This window comes from Cervus elaphus, chromosome 29, assembly GCF_910594005.1.
Source record: "Cervus elaphus chromosome 29, mCerEla1.1, whole genome shotgun sequence".
Taxonomy (NCBI): domain Eukaryota; kingdom Metazoa; phylum Chordata; class Mammalia; order Artiodactyla; family Cervidae; genus Cervus; species Cervus elaphus.
In genome coordinates, this window is record NC_057843.1 from 57,146,691 (window position 1) to 57,165,558 (window position 18,868).

Genomic DNA, 18,868 nt, shown 5'->3' on the forward strand with positions numbered 1-18,868 from the left:
CCCTTACTAGGTGCCTAAGAACAACCAGGCCTTCTTGAAAAGCTTCCCTTATTAGGACTTAAAGAGGCCGCCTTCCAGTGCAGGAGCCAAGAAGATAGAGGGAGCTCCAGTTCTTTTATTTGTATTCCTGAGGCCACAGTCATGCCAGCCTTGAGGGCACAAAAATCCCTTTTCTCGTATTGCATAGCTGAGACAAAATGGCTTCACCAAAAAAGAAAAAACTTTACTGAAATCCGGTGGGAAAATAAATTATAGAAACTATATACAACATAAAAACAGCCACACTTGCAAAGCTGCAAACTTGATAAACAGCTGTCCACAGACACAGCACCAAACTTATCAGCCCCAGATCCCCTCCTCTGTATTGGCTGGTTCAGCTGAGTCAGACTTGGTGTCCTGATTCTTTAAGAGCTGGTCAGAGGACATGGTGTGTCTTGGTCTCAGGCAAACACAAAATGATTCTTCTTAAACCATGAAGAGTCTGTGTTTTGTTAGTAAGATTCCTTTGTACCCCTGATTCTGACCTATCCCCATGGTATCCTGGACTCTGGAATTTGTAAGATTCCTCTAGTTCTTCTGGCTGCTGTGGAGAGAAAACAGCTCAGGCACTGGCATGAGCACTCTATTCCGACAAAATCACCTGGGGTGTTGGACAGGGGCGTGCTTGGGGGGTGGGGGTGGGTTCCAGACATGAAATAGGCTCAGAAGTGCCATTTCCAGCTCCTGGGCCTCACCACAGCACTCTTCCTGGGGGAAAACAACTTACCTGATGGCCAGAGTCAGACTGTGGTGCCAGTGCGACAGCTCCTCCTGGTCTGTGGACATAAGCAGTAGCTTCTCTTGGGGAAAGGACAGCTAGAGAGAGATCACCTCTTAGCACATGGCTCAGAAAGGTCCAGCCTTAAGCCAAAGGCCCTGCTATTTCCATGGCAGTAATTTAGGGCTGAAGTGAGAACCAGGCATGAACCCCAAGCCCTGGTATCCTCTCAACGCAGGTGACTCAGTTCCTATGAGGGGGGCTTAGGCCAAGGAGATGAGTGGTACACAGGCGCCTGGTACTGTTTGGGCCTTTCCTACCCTGCCTAAGGCTCTCGCCTGTTACTTACGCTGAGCAGTCCACCACAAGGGCCTCCTGAGTGGCCAAAGACCCTGTGGAGTTGACACTCGGCCATGGGGTAGAGGGCCCGGCAGGCAAAGGTGCCACTCTGCAGCAGATGCAATGGGGGTCGAGGCTTGGCCATGAGGAGTGCATCAGAGAAGAGGAAGAACATTCGGGGCCGAGGCTCCCCTCGGGGAGGCACCACCAATAGCCATCCCTGGCGTAGGAACCAGCGACCTGAGAGGTGGGAGATGGTTATTCTGGTGCAGCTTCAGGACTACAACCCACAGGATAAAAGGAAAGGGAGGCTGAGAAAATGAGAGGCGGCTGGTGTGTGCTGGCAATAGAGAGGATGGGGTGAGAAAAGGGCAGTTTGCAGACTGAGGGGAAGCATGCACATGGACTACCTGATACAAGCCCCTTTGCTTGCCGTCCACTCAGCAGAGCCTGGACACGCTGGAGATGCTGTTCATTCTTCTGTTTCTGAGCGATGGTGTGGACTCTCTGGGCAGTCTCACTTATCAGCTGGGCAGCCCCTAGAATGATATTCCACGCCCCACTCCCAGCACAACTTTGGCTTTGGGTGAATGGTGGTTGTGAAAGGCTAATCCAGACAGGACTAGGGTCAGAGTCTAATTTCTGGAAGAGTAGAGGCAGGGCAATAGGAACGTTGTATACACATCATTGGAAGGCTGGGGCATATCATACATGGTTGGAGGCCAGAAACAGAAAGGGAACAGAAGCAATCTCCAAGAAATGCTGTGGAAGAGCAAGAACATACTTGTGAGCTGTTTGTGTTCAGGGCTGTTGGGACTTGTGTTTTCAGCCAAAGCCACAGCAAGATTCTCATACCTGGAATTAGAAGTCTATGAGGGGGAAGTAGAGCTAGGCACAATTTCCTCTGCCTGACACAGATCACCCCCTGTACAAACTTCAGCTGGGGAGCCAGGAAAGACCTGCCTGGGGCTGTGTTATCCCCCTCTTCCATCTGGGACTCAGAACCTGGGTTCACTCCATGTGGCCCTCTTCTATCCCACACTGAACAGTCAGGAAGGCAGACCAGATCCCAAGGTGAAAGTTAATCAACCCAAGGAGGATGCCAGGAACAACCACTATAAGTTCTCAACTCATTCCCAGGGACAGAAATTCTAAGCCTTTCATCTTCAGAAACCTTGTTACTAGCCTTATCACAGACCCCTCACTTCAGCTTAAGTTAAACAATCCCAGCTAAGGGCCTGAGGCTGCACAGCCCAGGTACTCCAGTGGGTTCACATTTACTCTTGCAGAAAATTGTGAGGAGCAGTTTGTCCCAGGAGAGAGACAGTGGGACAGATCCCATGAAATCCCACAAAGACAGAGCAGCCATCGTACAGACGCAGAGTCCTCAGAAAAGTCGGCTGAGTCTGGGTGAGTTCACTCACTGCTGGAGCCTCTGCAGAGGCAGAGGGAGCAGGTCCTGGAGCTGAAGGCCACCAAACTCAGGGCGGCCTTCCTGAAGTCGCACAAATCTCCGGAAATGTTTGTTCTTCTTCAGTTGCTCCTAGAATGACGAGGAAAGGGTTGGCAGCAGGGAGAGAAGCCCCCTCCTTATACTGCATTCTTCTTTGTACACATCCCAGGTCCTCAGGAAGCTGTATGCTCCTGAGAACCCCGGCTGCCTACTGGAAACTTCACATAGAGCTGGGCACCCACAGGGCTCTATAAATGCAAGAACAATATGAATGAAGTTTGGGTCTCCAGATAAAGAGGAAATGTACAAAGGACAAGGGGAAGGACTTGAAGTTATCAGGTTACCTGCAGGATGGTCCGGGACCTCTCAACATTGGCAGCAAATTGGGTGTAGAGCTCCAGGTGGTTGCAGAAGCCCTCCAACCCCTGTCCCCAGCGCCCTCCTTCGAGGTAAGGAAGCAGCTCTCTGTGCGGGTAAGGACAATAAAAGAGGAGCCCAAGAACTACTCAAGCACCACCTCTCTTAATTCTCATAACCCTGCTCCGGAGGTAGTACAGCCCCATTTTGTGGGAGGAGACTCAGTGGATATGAATCTGAGCAAACTCGGAGATGGTGAAGGAAGGCGAGCCTGGCGTGCCGTAGTCCGTGGGGTCGCGAAGATTCCCACACGACTTAGCGACTGAACAGCAAGTGGCTGGAGAACTGGGGCAGATTAAGGCGCTGGGCCAAGACCACAGGGGAGGTAACTGGCAGACTCTGGATGTGAACCTGGATCTCCCCTACTCTGAGCTCTCTGCACTGCCAGAAACAGGTCTCCCCAGCTTGTCTCCCCACTCCCCTTCTACTCACTGGCTGGCGCCGTAAATGAGTTCCCAGGGCCCAAAGAGGGCCTGGCGCTCTGGTGGTCGCAGGGTGCCTTTGGCTCTCAAAATTGCCACGAAGTACTGCGGAAGGAGAGAATACCGGTACGTAGTCCGCAGAAAGAGAGGGCTGGTGCCAAGGCGCCGCTAGGTCACCCACCTGGTAGGCACGCTCCCACTCCCTGGGGTCCCCGCCCCCTACGGGAGACTGGGCTTCGCACCGTGGCCACCAGCCCCAGCTGTTCCTGGTAGCGCCGCTCGGTCTCCAGCAGCTCCCGGGCAGTGCAGGAGCGCTTCCGCTCCCAGCGGGCACGCTGCTCCTGCACGGGGCACCGGGCACCGGGGACCGGGCTCTCCATGCCGGACTGAGGCGTTGCCGCTTCCGGACGCAGCCCGCCGGAGATTCAAATCCCAACGGACCCGGGGGCGGGCCCTTGGGGGAGTGCGCCCCCTGGCGCCTGGAGGCTGTGCGCAGGCGAGGGCGTGCGCAGCGAGCGGCTCGCTAAACCGCATCGGGTCCGCGCCAGGGCGGCGCTGCAGGTATGCGCCTCCTGCTAGGGCCGGGCAGGGTGCGGCAAGTGGGCGGCCCTCCTTTGAGTGGCACTAAGTTGGGACAGCAGCCCGGACTTCGGGTCAGGATACTTGGGGTTTAGACACTGGCAGGGTCGCAGTGTCCCACCTGTAGAATTGAGCTTCTGTCGTGGACCCGTGCCAAACGCTGGGGTCCAGCTGTCCCCAGTCCTTTCATCATTAGGAATCCTCACGGGTCACCAGGTTTTGATATTTTGGCCTCTGGACAAAAGCTCCTCGGTTTTAAGTCGCTAACTCGTTTTCTCCTTTCATACTGATCCAAAGCCTGATAGCCAGTTAGCTGCAGGTCAGCAAATGTCAGTAACTAACGTGGTGGGTCGGAATTGCTAATTCTGGCCAAAGGTAAAAGCTTGGAGTTGATTAGTCGGTGTTACCTAGTCAGAGTTAAAAGGTACTATATTTTCCTTACTTAATTAGGGCTTTTGAAAAACTGGCTATAGCCCTGAAAGGTAAATTAGCAGTGCCATTTTGTCAGTATGTATGAGATATCTTAAAATGTGCCTACTCTTATGACCCAGCAATTCCACTTCGAGTAATGCATCCTAAAAAAAACAGATATGCAGACAAAAATATATATACTAGCATGGGTGGCAAAATGTTTGTAACAACAGAAAACTGGAAGTCACTTAAATGCCCAATGATAGAGAATTAGCTAGGAAAATTATGGTACAGCCATTTGAAGGAATAATATGAAAGCATTGAAGATGATGTTAAGAAGCCATTAATTTTGGGAAACACATAGTATATTGCCAAGAGGAAAAAAACAGGCCATTAAAACTGTATAATACAATCTATTTAGGTATAATCAGGGAAGCCTGGCATGCTGCAATCCATGGGGTGGCAGAGTCAAACATGACTAAGTGATTGAACAACAACAAAATATATTACTAGGAGGACAAACAATTGAAAGGTAGTTGTGGCTTTTATCTCAGGGTGATGGGACCAAAGATAATTTATTCCGTAAATAATAAGCACCTAAGCTGTAAGAGGTACTGGATCACTAAGGTTAAAGGGGTGAATGGGATAAAAAGGGTGATTTTTTAAAATTCCCTTATACTTCTCGGCTTTTCCCAAGTTTTCTGCTTGAGCATGCATGTGTTACTTTGTAATTAGAAAAAAAAAAAGTGCTATTAAAAACCACAATGTTAGTTAGAAACCTTAGGCCCGATTACTACCACTGAGGACTCATAGGAATCCAGGCCCAAAGCCAAGAACCAGAGTATTGTCAGGGTTCTGAGGTCACCTCTAGCTGTCTGACATTATAAGAATTCTGAGGAAGGAGAAATGCTGGACTTGGATCAGGGAAAAACAACTTGAAGGGCTTGGTGGAGGTAAGAGAGTTTGGGTCAGACTGTACCTTGGACGGGTCACAGGGGAACTGGTGATACCATATAGGTGGAGCGCTGGTTACACTGTCTCAGGTGGATGTCGGACAGTCCACACTAAGAGCTGCAGGGTGGAAGGGGACAGGTCATCTCATGATAACTGGCATCACCATGAGCCTAGGTGATGAGAACAGAGCATAGACCCTGGGGGTGCAGTTGGTGATGAGGGTGTGTGCGTGTCCTGCCAGTGTGTGAGTGTACTTTAGGTGGACGGAAGAGGTGATGGGAATAGAGTCAACTGTGAGCTCAGGTGGGGAAATCATTCAACTTTTGAGGCAGAGGAGGGCAAAGCTGAGCAAGACACATTGAGGACACTTGGAGACAACTGATTCCCTGGAGACCAAGTGTCCCACAGAGCATGTCAGGCACACCATAGTCTGCCTGGAATTGACTCAACCCACAGTCTCCCCTAAAGCTAAAGGAAGGGGCAGGGGACAAGGAAGAGCATCACAGAGCAGTCAACAACCTCTCTATCCTTTAAAATTTATTTATTTTTTAAAATAAAATCCTGTGGCATGCGGGATCTTAGTTCCCAGACCAAGGATTGAACCCACACCCCCTGCATTGGAAGGTGGAGTCTTAACCACTAGACCACTGGGGAAGTCTCTCTATTCTTAAAAAAAAATACATATATATATATATATATATTTTTTTTTTTTTTAATTTAAAATAATAAAGGAGTGAAGGTGATTCTTTGGTGGTCCGAGTGTCAGGACTTGGTGCTTTTATTGCTGGAGCCCGGGTTCAATCCTTGGTCAGCGAACTAAAATTCTGTAAGCTGTGTGGCACAGTCAAAAAAAAAAAAAAAAAAATTTTTTTTTTCTCTATTGTTTAGTTACCTTTAACCTCTGCTTTCAACTAACTGGCTGCTGGAGAAGCTCTCAGGATGCTTTAACAATAACCACCAGCCATTCCACAAAAATCAAATGCCTTGGGACTTCCCTGGTGGTCCAGTGGTTAAGAATCCACCATGCAATTCAGGGGATGCGGGTTCGATCCCTGGTTGGGGAACTAAGATCCCACATGCTGCAGGGCAACTAAACCTGAGCACCGCAACTGCAAAGGCTGCACACCACAACTAGAGAGTTCATGAACCCCAACGGAAGATCCTACAAGAGGCAACAAAGACCCCACGTGCCACAACTGAGACCCAAAGCAGCCAAATAAATCAATGTTGAAAAAATATTACATGCCTCTCATGCATCAGGTCCTATGCTAGGCATGAAGATGGGGAACAAGAGAAATGTGACCCACGCTCATGAATGCTTTTAGTCTAGCATGAGAGACATGGTAAGGAATCACCACAAAGTGAGATACACATTCCAAAGAAAATACAGGCTTCTATGCATGCAGGGGGAAGGGACTGACCCTAATCCAGGGGTCAGGGAAGCTTCTCAGAGGAAGTAACATGTGAACTAAAGGATGCCAAAAGGATAAACAGGACAAAGCTTGACTAGGCAGAGCTGGCAGTGTGGGTGAGGTAGAAAGAAAAATAGCATGGATAAGGGATTGGAGATAAAACACACACACACACACACGTGATTCAAGAAACTGCTAGAAGTTTAGTAAGGCTGGAGCACAGATTGCAAAGGAAAGCGTGATGAGAAAGAAGGCTGGAGTCATAGACACAGGCTATAGAGGGAATTTACATTAGTAAGACCATGTCACAAATAATCAATTCAAAGTGGCTTAACAATAATTTATTGGCTCATGTAACTGAAAAGTCCAGACGCAGGTTACAGTCCAGATACAGGCTCTAGGGTTAGTTAAGCTCCAAGGACTGCTTTCCACAGTCCCTCTCTATCTTCCCTGGTTTTATCTTCATCGTAAGGCTGGCTTCCGTTGAGGTTACAAGGTGGCTGCCCACAGTTCCAGAGGTTGTGTGCTTCCTTATCCATGTTTGGACAAAGTGAAAGTGAGCTTCCTCTGTCATCAAATATTTGAAACATAGAGCTTCATTCTGATTGGCCCCATCTAGGTTCAAACACATCAAGGAAAACAAGGCAATGGCAGGCCTCTGAAGGCCATGTCAAATACTATGGACTTTATCCTAAGGGCAATGGGAAACATTCAAAGGTCTTAAATAGAGCGTGAGATGATGTGTGCATTTTAGAGAGATCACCCTGGCTAGCTGGACTCAGCAAGACCCATTAAGAGGTAGATGTAGTTATCCAGGTAAGAGGTGATGGAATTTGTAGACTAGGATGAAACACAAGGATGAAAAGCTTAGAAGGTAGAATCCATAGGGCTTGATGACAATGTCAGAGGTGAAGGAAAAAATTAAAGAAAAGATGGTACCAGGTTTCTGACTTACACCACTTGGTAGAGGGTAGAAGTAGTTTTGGGGACAGAGGAATTTGGCTAGAGGCCTGTTGAATTTGAGATACTTGTGGGAGATCCAAGTGGGGACATCCATTAGGCAGGTGGTTACATATCTGAGATGAGCAGAGTCCAACCTGGGGATACTTGGCTGTCATCAGTTTACAGAAGCCATGGGAGTAGATGGAATTGCCTACAACATGAAGAGAGATGTAGACAGAAGGCATGAAGGTCTCCAGCACATCACCCTGTGTGTTCAGTTCCAAAATGGCTGATGGTACAGTGGGCTAAATGGTGACCCCCATAAAGATAAGTCCATGTCCTGACCCTTCGAACCTGTGAATGTGACCCTATTTGGAAAAAGGGTTTTTGTAGATGCAGTTAAATTAAGAATCTTAAGATCATCCTGGATTATCCTGGTGGGCCCTAAATCCAACGATAAGTGTTCCTATAAGAGACAGCCAGGGCCGCTTTCACCTTCTGAGATGGCCCACACTCTGTCTGTGGAGTGTGTTCCCTCTAAGTAAACCTCCTTCTTACCTGTCAAAAAAAAAGAGGGAGACAGCCAGTAGAAGACGCACGGACAAGAGAAGGCCACATGAAGTCGGAAGCACAGATTGCAGTTATGCAGCCACAAACCAAGGAATGCCTGGAGCTGCCAGAAGCTGAAAGAGGCCTTTGAACCTTCAGAGGGAGCAGGGCCCTACCAACACCTTAGTTTCAGACTCCTCACCTTCAGAACTGTGAGAGAATAAATCTTGGTTGCTTTAAGCCACCCAGTTTGTGGAAATTTGTTACAGCAGTCCTAGGAAAATAACACAGATGGTGAGGTGGGCTCCAACTACAGGGCAGTCCCCAGATCCCCAGAAGGGCTGGGATTTGTCTTTGCTTCTGGTCCACGTCTGGGGAATAGGGGGATTTTTCTCCTGCTTTACCGGTAAATCGCTCCCTTCTCTGCAGCCATGGGATAAGCAGTGACATGGCTCTCGATGTCTTAAGACACAGACCCTAATGACCAAAGGCTTGACCTTAAGCAACCACAGAGAAGTGTGTGCCAGACCAAGGCAGGAGAAGGGGGGTGACCTAGTCAATCAGCCCTGAGTACACTCTGTCCCAACCTAGGGAGACGCAGGAAACAAGACTCTGGGAGCTCAAACCTGTTCTAGAGTTTGGCAGACTCCCAGTTGCACAGGCTCGCTTCAGGATCAGAGTCCACATTCCCCACCCAGACCAGAGACACAGTCACACACAGAGACAGAGAGCTCAAGAGACAGCACCCATGGAGAATGGCACTTGGGAAATTAGGGAGCCGGGGCACAGGGCTGCACCTCGATGTAGATCTGGACCCTGAAATACTAAGAAAAAGCAGCAGAGACGGAGGGGAGGCGTGTGCAGACAGCACAGAGAAGTGTACAAGGAGACCCTGACAGACCTAAAACATACAAAGATGCAAACATTCAGAACATTCGGAAAGGGGATATGAAATAAAACTATGATTGGTGTTGGAGAAAATTCTAGACATGCAAACTCCAAACTTCAGGTAGCATGGTGTTCCTGTTCTTTGTCCTTCCCATGACCTCCCCCATCTCAATTAGATTAGTCATTATCACCCTCTGTCTTATCCAGGCCTATCCAATTTAGATATTATCATGTACCTTCCATGTGTCTGGGTCCAACCACAGTTCTGATAACACAGCTGCCCAAGACAATGAGCTAGCTGACCATCAGGAGTGCCTGCTTGGATTGCCATGGATGGCTCTTAATTTAGCTCCAGAAATGGCAACCTAGATTGGTAAACTGACTACCTCCTAAGATGACTGCTTGGAGCACAGCTGTTGTTCAACCATACAAGTTTTGACATACAGTATGACAGTCACTCTGACAAGGCACACAGTTTAGGGTGCTGTAGAAATGTGATGTCCTACTCCTGGAATAATTGTGGTTTGACATACACAGGTCATTGTCACTGGGCTCCCTGAAGGCAGGGAAGCTATCTTAGTCTGGTTTTTCTTAAGCCCTGGACAGTGATCTGAAAAGAGAAAAATGATCAATAATAAAAGACTGTTGAATATAAGATGGACTCAGTCAAATACTGGACCCTGTCCTTATGAACCTCGAGGCTATTAGAGCAGATATAATGTCATAAATCACCTTAATATGAATTGGATGGTAAGCAAGATTATTAGGGCAGGCAAAGAAGTGTGGTGGTTCAGAGTCACCAGAAATCTCTTCCTGTGGTGTAGAGTTGGTCAAGCAAGACTTCCTGGAGGAGGTAGCCTTTGATCTGAGTCTTTTTTTTTTTTTTAATTTGGAGTATAGTTGATATACAGTGTTGTGTTAGTTTCAGATGTATAGCAAAGTGAATCAGTTATACATACACATATATCCATCCTTTTCCATATAGTAGTGTGCATGTGTTAATCCCAACCTCCTATTTTATCCCTCCCCTCTACTGTTCCCCTTTGGTAACCATAAGTGTCTTTTCTAATTCTGTGAATCTGTTTCTGTTTTGTAAGTAAGTTCATTTGTATCTTTTTTTTTTTTTTTGGATTCCACATATAAATGATATTGTGGTATTTGTTTCTCTGACTTACTTAACTGTGACAATCTCTAGATACACCCATGTTGCTGCAAATGGTATTGTTTCCTTCTTTTTTATGGCTGTGTAGTATTACCACACACACACACACACACACACACCATCTTCTTTATCTACTCATCTGTCAATGGATAGTTGGGTTACTTCCATGTCTTGGCTATTGTAAATAGTGCTTCAGTAAACATTGGAGTGGTGCATATATCTTTTTGAATTATGGGTTTCCCCAGACGTATGCTCAGGTGTGGGATTGCTGGATCATATGATGGCTCTATTTAGTTTTTTAAGGAGGCTCCATACTGTTCTCCATAGTGGTTGTATGAGCTGAGTCTTGAATAATAAAAGGGATTTGCACAGAGCAGATAGTAAAACTGTATAACACGGTAATGGGTATACAAGCACTGATCCAGAGTGGAAACTGGATGGGACACTCAAGTGGTGTCCTAGAGCCTATGCTGTGCCAAGCATTACTCCTTTAGACAAGAGCTCCTAAGGCCAGGAGTGTCCCCAGAGCGGAGTAGGGTAGCAGGAGCACCCTGGAGTTAGGGGCTAGTTACAAACCAGATTATAAATGTTCAACATATCTAATTATGCAACCGTAATGGTGTACATACCTACTGAATATGAGCCCCAGAGAAGAATCTCCTGAGATGGGCTTACTGTCTTCTGGTTTGTCGAAGCCACTGGCGCCTTACTAGAATGTGAGCCACAGAACAGCAGGGGCTGCTCTCCAGGTGACTGCTGCCTCCCTAGGGCCTAGAACCGAGCCTGGAGGACTGGAGGGGGCTCACCAAATGTTAAGTGAACAGGCAGACTGGGAACCCCCAGCCCATTCTTGGGGTCCTCTCACTCTTCACCTCTTTGCACCCACTTTCCCCCTCTAATCCGTGCTTCACACCACCTCTCAACATAACCTAGTGTGAGATACGGATTCTGTCACTCTCCGGTTCAAAATATTTGATATCTCTCTTTTGCCCAGGATCCCATCCCCCCCCCCTTTTTTTTAACCAATTGAACTGCTACTTCTTTAAACCCTGATCAGATTTTGCCAACTTCTGTGTTACTTTCTGAGGAAGAATTCATCCCTCTCCTCCAAATATTATGATAGTTTTGCCCTCACTCACCAGACAGTGAGCTCCTCAGAACAGGGACTGTGTCTTGTTTCCATATCTCTAGCCTGACATGATTTGGCTAGAATATGAGGGAGAGTGTAGGAAATAAGATGGAAAAGTCTCTTGGGTAAGATTTTGAAGGGACTTGAAGTCAGCTGGAGGGAGAAGGTAGGTAGATGCAAGATACTTTGCAGAGTGTGGGAAGCCAATGAAGGTTTTTGAGCAGAGGTGTAAGATGATGAATATTACATTCAGTTTTAACCCATCAGAGACTCATGAATATATGCAGCTGTCCGTTCATATTCAAATTCGCATCCCACCTACCCATCCATCCAATCTCCCATCCCCAGACTCCCCCGGGGAGCTTTCCCTACCCCTTTCCCTGCTCCCTGGCCCAGCCAGGGATGTATATATGGGCAGCTTCCCCTCTCAGCCAGGGGATGTGGGGGCCCCAGCTGCCTGGGGCTGGGAAACAGGCCAGGGTTAGCTGAAGCTGGCTGACTAGCAGTCGGGCGGTGCCAGGGAGAACCTGTATAGTGCCAGGTGGTGCCTTGGGTTCCAGGCTGAGCCCATGACCCCGATAACCTGCTGGCTGGGCACATACCTGCCCCTCACTCCACCCCATTCCCACCTTGCTATCGGGGAGGGGGCACAGGGCCAGTTAGACCCACAGGACTTTGGCTCCATCTCCAAAAGGGCCTTCTGTGAGTCAGCCTGCTCCCCTCCAGGCTTGCTCCTCCCCTACCCACCTCCTGTTTCCGATGCACGTACAGCCCGTACACACCGTGTCCCAGGACACCCCACAGTCAGCCGCATGGCTCCCCCGTGCCCCAGCCCCCGGCTCGCTCTGTGGATCCCCGCCCCTGCCCCAGGCCCAGCTGCGCGAGTGCTGCTCTTCCTGCTCCTTCTGGTGCCTGCCCATCCCCAGGGCCTGCTCTGGATGCGGGGTGTGCCCACCGCGGGAGATTCATCTGGGGAAGATGAGCCACTCGGTGAGGAGGACCTGCCCAGTGAAGAGGATATGCCTGGAGAGGAGGACTCACCTGGAGAAGAGGACCTACCTGGATTGAAGACAGACGCAGGAGAAGAGAATTCTCTGAAGTCAGAGGATCTGCCAACCGTTGAAGTACCCGGGGACACTCAAGGCCCCCAGAATAACGCCCACAGAGACGAAAAAGGTGAGTGGTCATCAGCTCTGCAAACCTGGCCTCCAGGAGGTTGGTGCTTCCTCTCATTAAACCCCAGCCCAGGGAGGGATTATTCAGGGAAGAAGAGGAGCCTGTGCTAACAGTGATTTTTCCTAACCCCTGGAGCTCCGTTGCCACTAACCCCTTACCCCCTTTCAGAGCTCGATGAAAAGACAAAAAAAAAAAAAAAAAAAAAGGACACGGGGAGAGGTAAGCAGGAAGAGACAGAAAAGCAAGGGGGAGGTTGGGGAGCAGAAAGAGAGAGGAATGTGGAGAGCAAAGTATGAGGAGACAGAAGAGGAAGGATGGGGGGTTGGTACCAGAGGAAGAGCAGGAAGGGCTTGTAGGAATCACTGCATCTTCAGTCTACAGATGAGGAAAGTGAGACCTCGGAAGCAGGAAAACAGCAGGTAGAGGAACCTGGTATCTTGATCCTCAAGCAGGAACTTTGGAAAAGGAGGTGGAGATCAGAAAGGAAAGGGAGAGTAGGGAGGAGGGATTTCTAAAGGAGAAAGATGGTCTACTAATCTGGGCCTGGGAACTGAGGTCTCCACCCACTTTTACAGACCCTATGACAGTGGTTACAAGCGGGGCTAGCAGAACCTTTGTGTGGCCCATCACGCTGTGGCATTTTTATTTGGCTGCAACCTATTGTGCCTGTTTCTGGCGTTTCTGTTACCTGCTATGCTTTTGTTAAGAATCTGAGTTTGTGAACGCTGCTAGTGAGGAAGACCCACCTCTTTTTGGCCGCTGGGGAGGGACTGGGCTCGAAGATCAGTCTCTTTATTCTTCTCGTTTATGCAGGGGATGGCCACAGTCATTGGCGCTATGGAGGTGAGACACCCACCCCCTACACAGACCCAATCTGGGCACCCAGCTCTGCTGATGCTCGCACGCGCATCCCTCTCACCCCGCATCCACGTCTGCCAGTCCCCGACATCACCCGCTGCCTGTCCCCCGCCCACCCCGACCCCCGCATCCTTTATCTCCGTTTCCCTCCGGGATGCCTCCTGACTCGACCGCATCACTTTTCCTGCTCCGCTGCCCTAAAAGTTCCTGATCTTGTCTTCAAACTTCCTGTGTACACTTGCCCACTCCAGGCGCTCCGCCATGGCCCCAGGTGTCCCCAGCCTGCGCTGGCCGTTTTCAATCCCCGGTAGACATCCGCCCGGAGCTCACCGCCTTTTGTCCAGCCCTGCGACCCCTGGAACTCCTTGGCTTTGAGCTCCCGCCACGACCAAAACTGCGCCTGTGCAACAATGGCCACACCGGTGAGGCGGCCTCGGGCGGAGCCTCAGGGCAGGGGCGGAGTCTACCTGGAGGTTTGGGGACGGTGATTGGAAGTGAGGCTGAGGGTGGGCGGGCCCCGGCTCACCTGCCTCTCACCACACAGTGCAGCTGAGCCTGCCTTCCGGACTGAAGATGGCCTTGGGTCCCGGGCAGGAGTACCGGGCCCTGCAGTTACATTTGCACTGGGGGGCCCCAGGTCGCCCGGGCTCGGAACACACGGTTGATGGTCACCGTTTTCCTGCCGAGGTGAGCGCGCAGCTGTCCGCGAAGGGTCGAAGTGGAGTGCCGGGTAAGGGATCTCGCCGACTCCTCCCGTGTCTTCTCCAGATTCACGTGGTTCACCTCAGCACTGCATTTGAGGAATCTGACGAGGCCTTGGGGCGCCCAGGGGGCTTGGCCGTCTTGGCCGCCTTTCTGCAGGTACCAGCCCTAGACACCCCCTACCTCTGCTGCTTTATGCCCTTGGGCTCAGAGTTTCTTGCCCCAGAAACTCCCATCCCCGCACCTGGCTGTCATCTTCATTCACTCATTAATTCTTTCATTAACGCCCACTATGAGCCAGGCTCTGGGCCACAAAAAAAAAAGATCCTGAAACCGCGGATCCTGTCTCCCCACAGCCAGTGAGGGAGGCTGACAGGGTAGACATATTCACAGGACACATCGTCAAAGAGGTAGTCAGGGAAGGCCTCACAGAGGAGGCAAAACTTGAAGCCTTCACTGGTGGGAAAGAAAAAGAGATACTCCACGCAGAGCCAAGTACACGAGAAGACTCAGAATATGGCCCATTTGGGGACTGGTCAAAAAGGAGAGTCATTTCTCTAATACCTTTATAACCCATAATTTCCCCTTTGCAAAATGCACTGAGTCTAGAGAAGCATTTGACATCTTTGGACCTGTACTGATCAAGGGTACAAACACAATGATTAGAAGAGGCTAGTAGGAAGGAAGGATGGTGAGACACCTGTGGATGGTGAAACATCTGTTAGACTCACTGCCTTCCTGATTCATTAACACCAGCCTCACAGCACTGCAGAGAAGCACCTTGGAAATAGCCTGTCCTGGGTCCAAAAGTCAAACTCATTAATTATTAAGGTGAATGCAGAGGTACCATGAATACAAAGGTTATTGGGGTTGTCTGTGGCAGGCCCATGGAATATGTATAGAGTTAGTGATAATCGAGCCTGGAAAAGTAAGTAGAGGCCATCGTTGAGCCTTGTATCCTAGTAAAATGGCCCAGCGTCCTCCTCCTCCTCCAATTTGCCACTGAAAATGAGTCCACCTGGTTAAGTCAGTTTGCAAAGTAGAAGTAAATGGATCTTGAGTAATAATACATAAGATTTTTTTTTTTTTTAAATACATAAGATTTTGTGTTTCCCAGCATTCTCAGAGCTGGGGAATGAGGGAGGATTATGGGAATCCACATCACCTACAGGCCTCCAGCCATGACTCTAGATACATGTATTCATTTATCTTGCACGGTCATCTCCTAGGAAGGCCCAGAAGAAAACAGTGCCTATGAACAGTTGCTGTCACGTTTGGGAGAAATCACCGAGGAAGGTCAGTTTGTTGGTCTGGCTCCTTACCCTTGTCATAAAGAACCATCCTTGGGGAGCCTCAGGTCTGAGGATGGAGATGGGCTCCCTCCCACAGAGAAGGGGGTTGAAGTGTGAACTGGCTTACTGTGACCTTGATAATAACTATGAAGCTGAACATAGCAAACAGGCAAAGCAAACTGCTGCCCACAGATTTTTTGTTTAAAAATCAAACAGAAACCAAGATAAGATGAAAACCAAATAAAACCAAAACACAGTGTTTGGAGCTCCAGGGGTTGAGTCTGGAGAGCTAAAATTTTTCTGAGGACTATTACTCCTTTAAAGCATCAAATATTTGATTTTATTTTTTAAAATAATTTTATTTATTATTGGCTGTGCTGGGTCTTCACTGCTGTGCAGACTTTTTCTAGTTGCAGCGAGTGGGGGCTATTCTGTAGTTGCAGTATGCAGTCTTCTCATTGCAGTGGCTTCTCTTGTTGTGGAGCACGGGCTCTAGGGCATGTGGGCTTCAGTATTTGCAGCGTGCAGGTTCCGTAGTTGCAGTTCCAGGCTCTGGAGCACAGGCTTAATAGTTGTGGTGCGCCGGCTTAGTTGTTCTGCAGCATGTAAGATCTAGGGACTGAACCTGTGTCCTCTGCATGGGCAGGCATTCTTTTACCACTGACCCACCAGGGAAGCGCAGCATCAAATATTTTAAATTTGTAAATAATGTTGTTGGAAATCTTCTTTTCCTTCTTAGTCACCCTAGCTCATTTTAAACCTCACCCAGCTGGATCTTACTTTTTGCTAAACTGAAGAAAACTGTGCCTTTTGAGCTTTTGTGTCTGTCTTTTATAGTTATAGGTATTTATTTACAAATTATTCAAATTACAAATTATTCAGAAAATTACTCATTTTCTCTTTTGATTCACTCTGGGCTTACATCTGCATTCCAGCGTGTTATCACAGTATGCAAAGTAAGAGTGAAGACCCAGAAGGAGGGCCAGGGGGGCAGTTCTCTTACTCTGAGCCCCAAAGCCTTTTACTTGCTACGGAGTCATGTTCTGTGCTGAGTTATGGGAAGGGATACACTCAGTGAAGAAATAGTTTCAGGGACTTGGGTCAGCTTGGTTTCTGGGATTTTTAAAAATGTATCCCTCTACCCCAGAGCTTTGGTGTGTGTATGAGGGGAGGTCAAGAGAGGTTGGACCCCAGCACACATCCTCTCCACAGACTCTGAGACTTGGGTCCCAGGACTGGATGTATCTGCGCTGCTGCCCTCTGACCTCAGCCGCTACTTCCGATACGAGGGGTCTCTCACCACACCCCCCTGTGCCCAGGGGGTCATCTGGACTGTGTTCAACCAGACAGTAAAGCTGAGTGCTAAGCAGGTGGGGTTGGGGTATGGTGGTGACATTGGGGATGAGGAGGCAGAGAGAGATGAAGGGGCCGTGTCGGGGCAGTGGGGGACACGGCCAGTGGACCCTTTTGCTTCTGTGTTATGAGCCCACCCCCCACTGTCTGCTGACCTCCCCAGCTCCACACCCTCTCTGACTCCCTGTGGGGACCTGACGACTCTCGGCTACAGCTGAACTTCCGAGCCGCGCAGCCTTTGAATGGGCGAATCATTGAGGCCTCCTTCCCTGCTGGTGTGGATGGCAGCCCTAGGACTGTTGAACCAGGTGCCGCTTTGTCTACTGATGCTGGGCCCCCCTCCAGCCACAGGGCCCTCATCCTCTCTTGTCTGTCACTGGTGGTCACAGGCCCCAGCTCTAACATCTGCTTTTTCTCTTCAGTCCACCTGAATTCCTGTCTCGCTGCTGGTGAGTGCCCCCTCCCTTGGCACTGTTCAGCCAGGGGCTAGTCAGGACCACCACTGCTACCTCTGCGTTTCTGCAGAACAGACTCCAAGCCCAATAGGATAGTGTTGGATCAAGGTGGGGCTTACCCTGTCATCCCCGGAGCAAGAGTTGGTCAGAATGAAGCTCAAAAAACCCCTCCAATCCTCCTTCCCAAGCAACCTCTTTTGTCTTTAAGGAGGAAAAAGGTGCTTTTTTCACCCCTCCTTGTGTCCCCACCCCATCCCTTAGCTGGCCCCTGCTAGAGACAAAGCTGGCGGGGTGGGGTGCAGGTGGAAGCGGCTCTGAGGGAATCCTCCAGGCTCTTCTTCACCCCCTGAGGCAGTCTCTTTCCTCCTCCCTCCAGGCGACATCCTGGCCCTGGTTTTTGGCCTCCTCTTTGCTGTTACCAGCATCGCCTTCCTTGTGCAAATGAGAAGGCAGCAAAGGTATTATACCGACCCTCTCCCTCAGGCCCAGCCCCCACCTCCCCAAGTGGAGTCCAGAGCAGCTCCATGCAAACTGCATGCAAATGAGTTCATCCCTGGTGAGATTTCTGATTAGGCTTCCCTGTTGTGTAGACACCCAAGTGAAACCAAAGGGAGTGTTAGCTACCACCCAGCAGAGGTCACAGAGACTGTTGCCTAGAGGCCTGCCACTTGGAGAATATGCAGAGAAGCTGGTCAGAGGAATCTGAAGGGCAGCTGAAGACTCTGTCCTGTTCGCTATACCACTTCCTTTTAAACCTCCAAAGATTATTTTTAAAAATGAATATTTCTAATAAAACCTGTGGAAAGCAAATCCTTGTCTCCTAAATCAAAAAGATGGTGCATTCATTTCCTACTGCTGCTATAACAAACTACCCCAAACTTAATGGTAATGGAAATTTATTCTCTTAGAGTTCTAGAGGTCAGATGTCCAAAATGAATCTTATGGGCTAAAGTCAGGGTGTCGTCAGGGATGGTTCCCTCTGGACACTCTTGAGGGGAGAATATTTTCCTGCCTTTTTCAGCTTCTAGAAGCCAAGCATTCCTTGGCTTGTGACCCCTTCCTGCATCACTCCAATCTCTTGCTTCCATTGTCACATCACCTACAACTGCTTTGAACCTTCTTGCTGCCCTCTTATAAGGACCCCTGTGATTATGTTGGGCCCACCCAGTTAACCTAGAATAATCTCCCCACCTCAGAATCCTTAACTTGACTGCAAAGTCCCTTTTCCCATGTAAGGTGACATTTCACAGAACTAGGGTGTGGACATCTTTGATGAGGCAGCAGGAGTCTGCCTAACATAGATGTCATCAGGAAGCGGGCAGAAATGACCTAGTGTTGGAATGACCTTGTGTGTGTCTGTCTGTCTGTCTATAGGGCAGGCTCAGTCTCTAGGCTTAAAATCAGTGAGGCTCTGGGTTTTCACCCTGCTCAAGTAAAACCAATGTAGTTTTGTGGTTTTGCCTCCAGCTGTGTTGTGCCCAGCCACCTGCTGGAATGGGGCAGTGCCGCTGACGGCAGCTCCTCTGCCCTGTGGGGAATAAGGGCCAGGCTCCTCTGCCCCACACAGCCTGTTCACAACCCCTCCTCGGTGACCCTCATGCCCCCATCCCTCGGGCTC

General features: G+C 49.4%; 2 protein-coding genes and 1 long non-coding RNA gene across 7 annotated transcripts; 1 reads left to right on the forward strand and 2 right to left on the reverse strand.

Annotated features, from left to right (window-relative positions):
* Nucleotides 1-95: 95 nt before the first annotated feature.
* Nucleotides 96-3,832, reverse strand: ARHGEF39 (Rho guanine nucleotide exchange factor 39). 2 transcript variants are annotated; one of them, XM_043890581.1, is made up of 9 exons: nt 3,631-3,832; nt 3,399-3,493; nt 2,894-3,014; nt 2,521-2,639; nt 1,881-1,951; nt 1,507-1,635; nt 1,107-1,336; nt 767-855; nt 96-580 (listed from the first exon to the last, which is right to left on the reverse strand). In XM_043890581.1, the coding sequence occupies exons 1-9, from the start codon at nt 3,766-3,768 to the stop codon at nt 568-570; spliced, it is 1,005 nt and encodes a 334-aa protein (XP_043746516.1). In that variant the 5' UTR covers nt 3,769-3,832; the 3' UTR covers nt 96-567. The 2 variants fall into 2 exon arrangements, with proteins under 2 accessions (XP_043746516.1, XP_043746515.1); XM_043890580.1 differs by having other exon boundaries at nt 96-583; nt 3,631-3,828.
* On the forward strand, nt 3,069-18,060 carry CA9 (carbonic anhydrase 9). 4 transcript variants are annotated; one of them, XM_043890567.1, is made up of 11 exons: nt 3,069-3,291; nt 12,341-12,590; nt 13,404-13,433; nt 13,700-13,870; nt 13,993-14,135; nt 14,217-14,309; nt 15,380-15,446; nt 16,655-16,812; nt 16,959-17,244; nt 17,627-17,708; nt 17,841-18,060. In XM_043890567.1, the coding sequence occupies exons 2-11, from the start codon at nt 12,353-12,355 to the stop codon at nt 17,905-17,907; spliced, it is 1,335 nt and encodes a 444-aa protein (XP_043746502.1). In that variant the 5' UTR covers nt 3,069-3,291; nt 12,341-12,352; the 3' UTR covers nt 17,908-18,060. The 4 variants fall into 4 exon arrangements, with proteins under 4 accessions (XP_043746502.1, XP_043746501.1, XP_043746499.1 ...); XM_043890566.1 differs by lacking the exon at nt 3,069-3,291 and adding an exon at nt 3,405-3,514; XM_043890565.1 differs by lacking the exon at nt 3,069-3,291 and having other exon boundaries at nt 12,140-12,590; nt 16,959-17,103; nt 17,218-17,244.
* Nucleotides 7,222-12,605, reverse strand: LOC122685724. The gene is made up of 3 exons (XR_006338532.1): nt 12,474-12,605; nt 7,773-7,897; nt 7,222-7,359 (listed from the first exon to the last, which is right to left on the reverse strand). It is a non-coding gene; the product is annotated as an uncharacterized LOC122685724 (long non-coding RNA).
* Nucleotides 18,061-18,868: the final 808 nt, after the last annotated feature.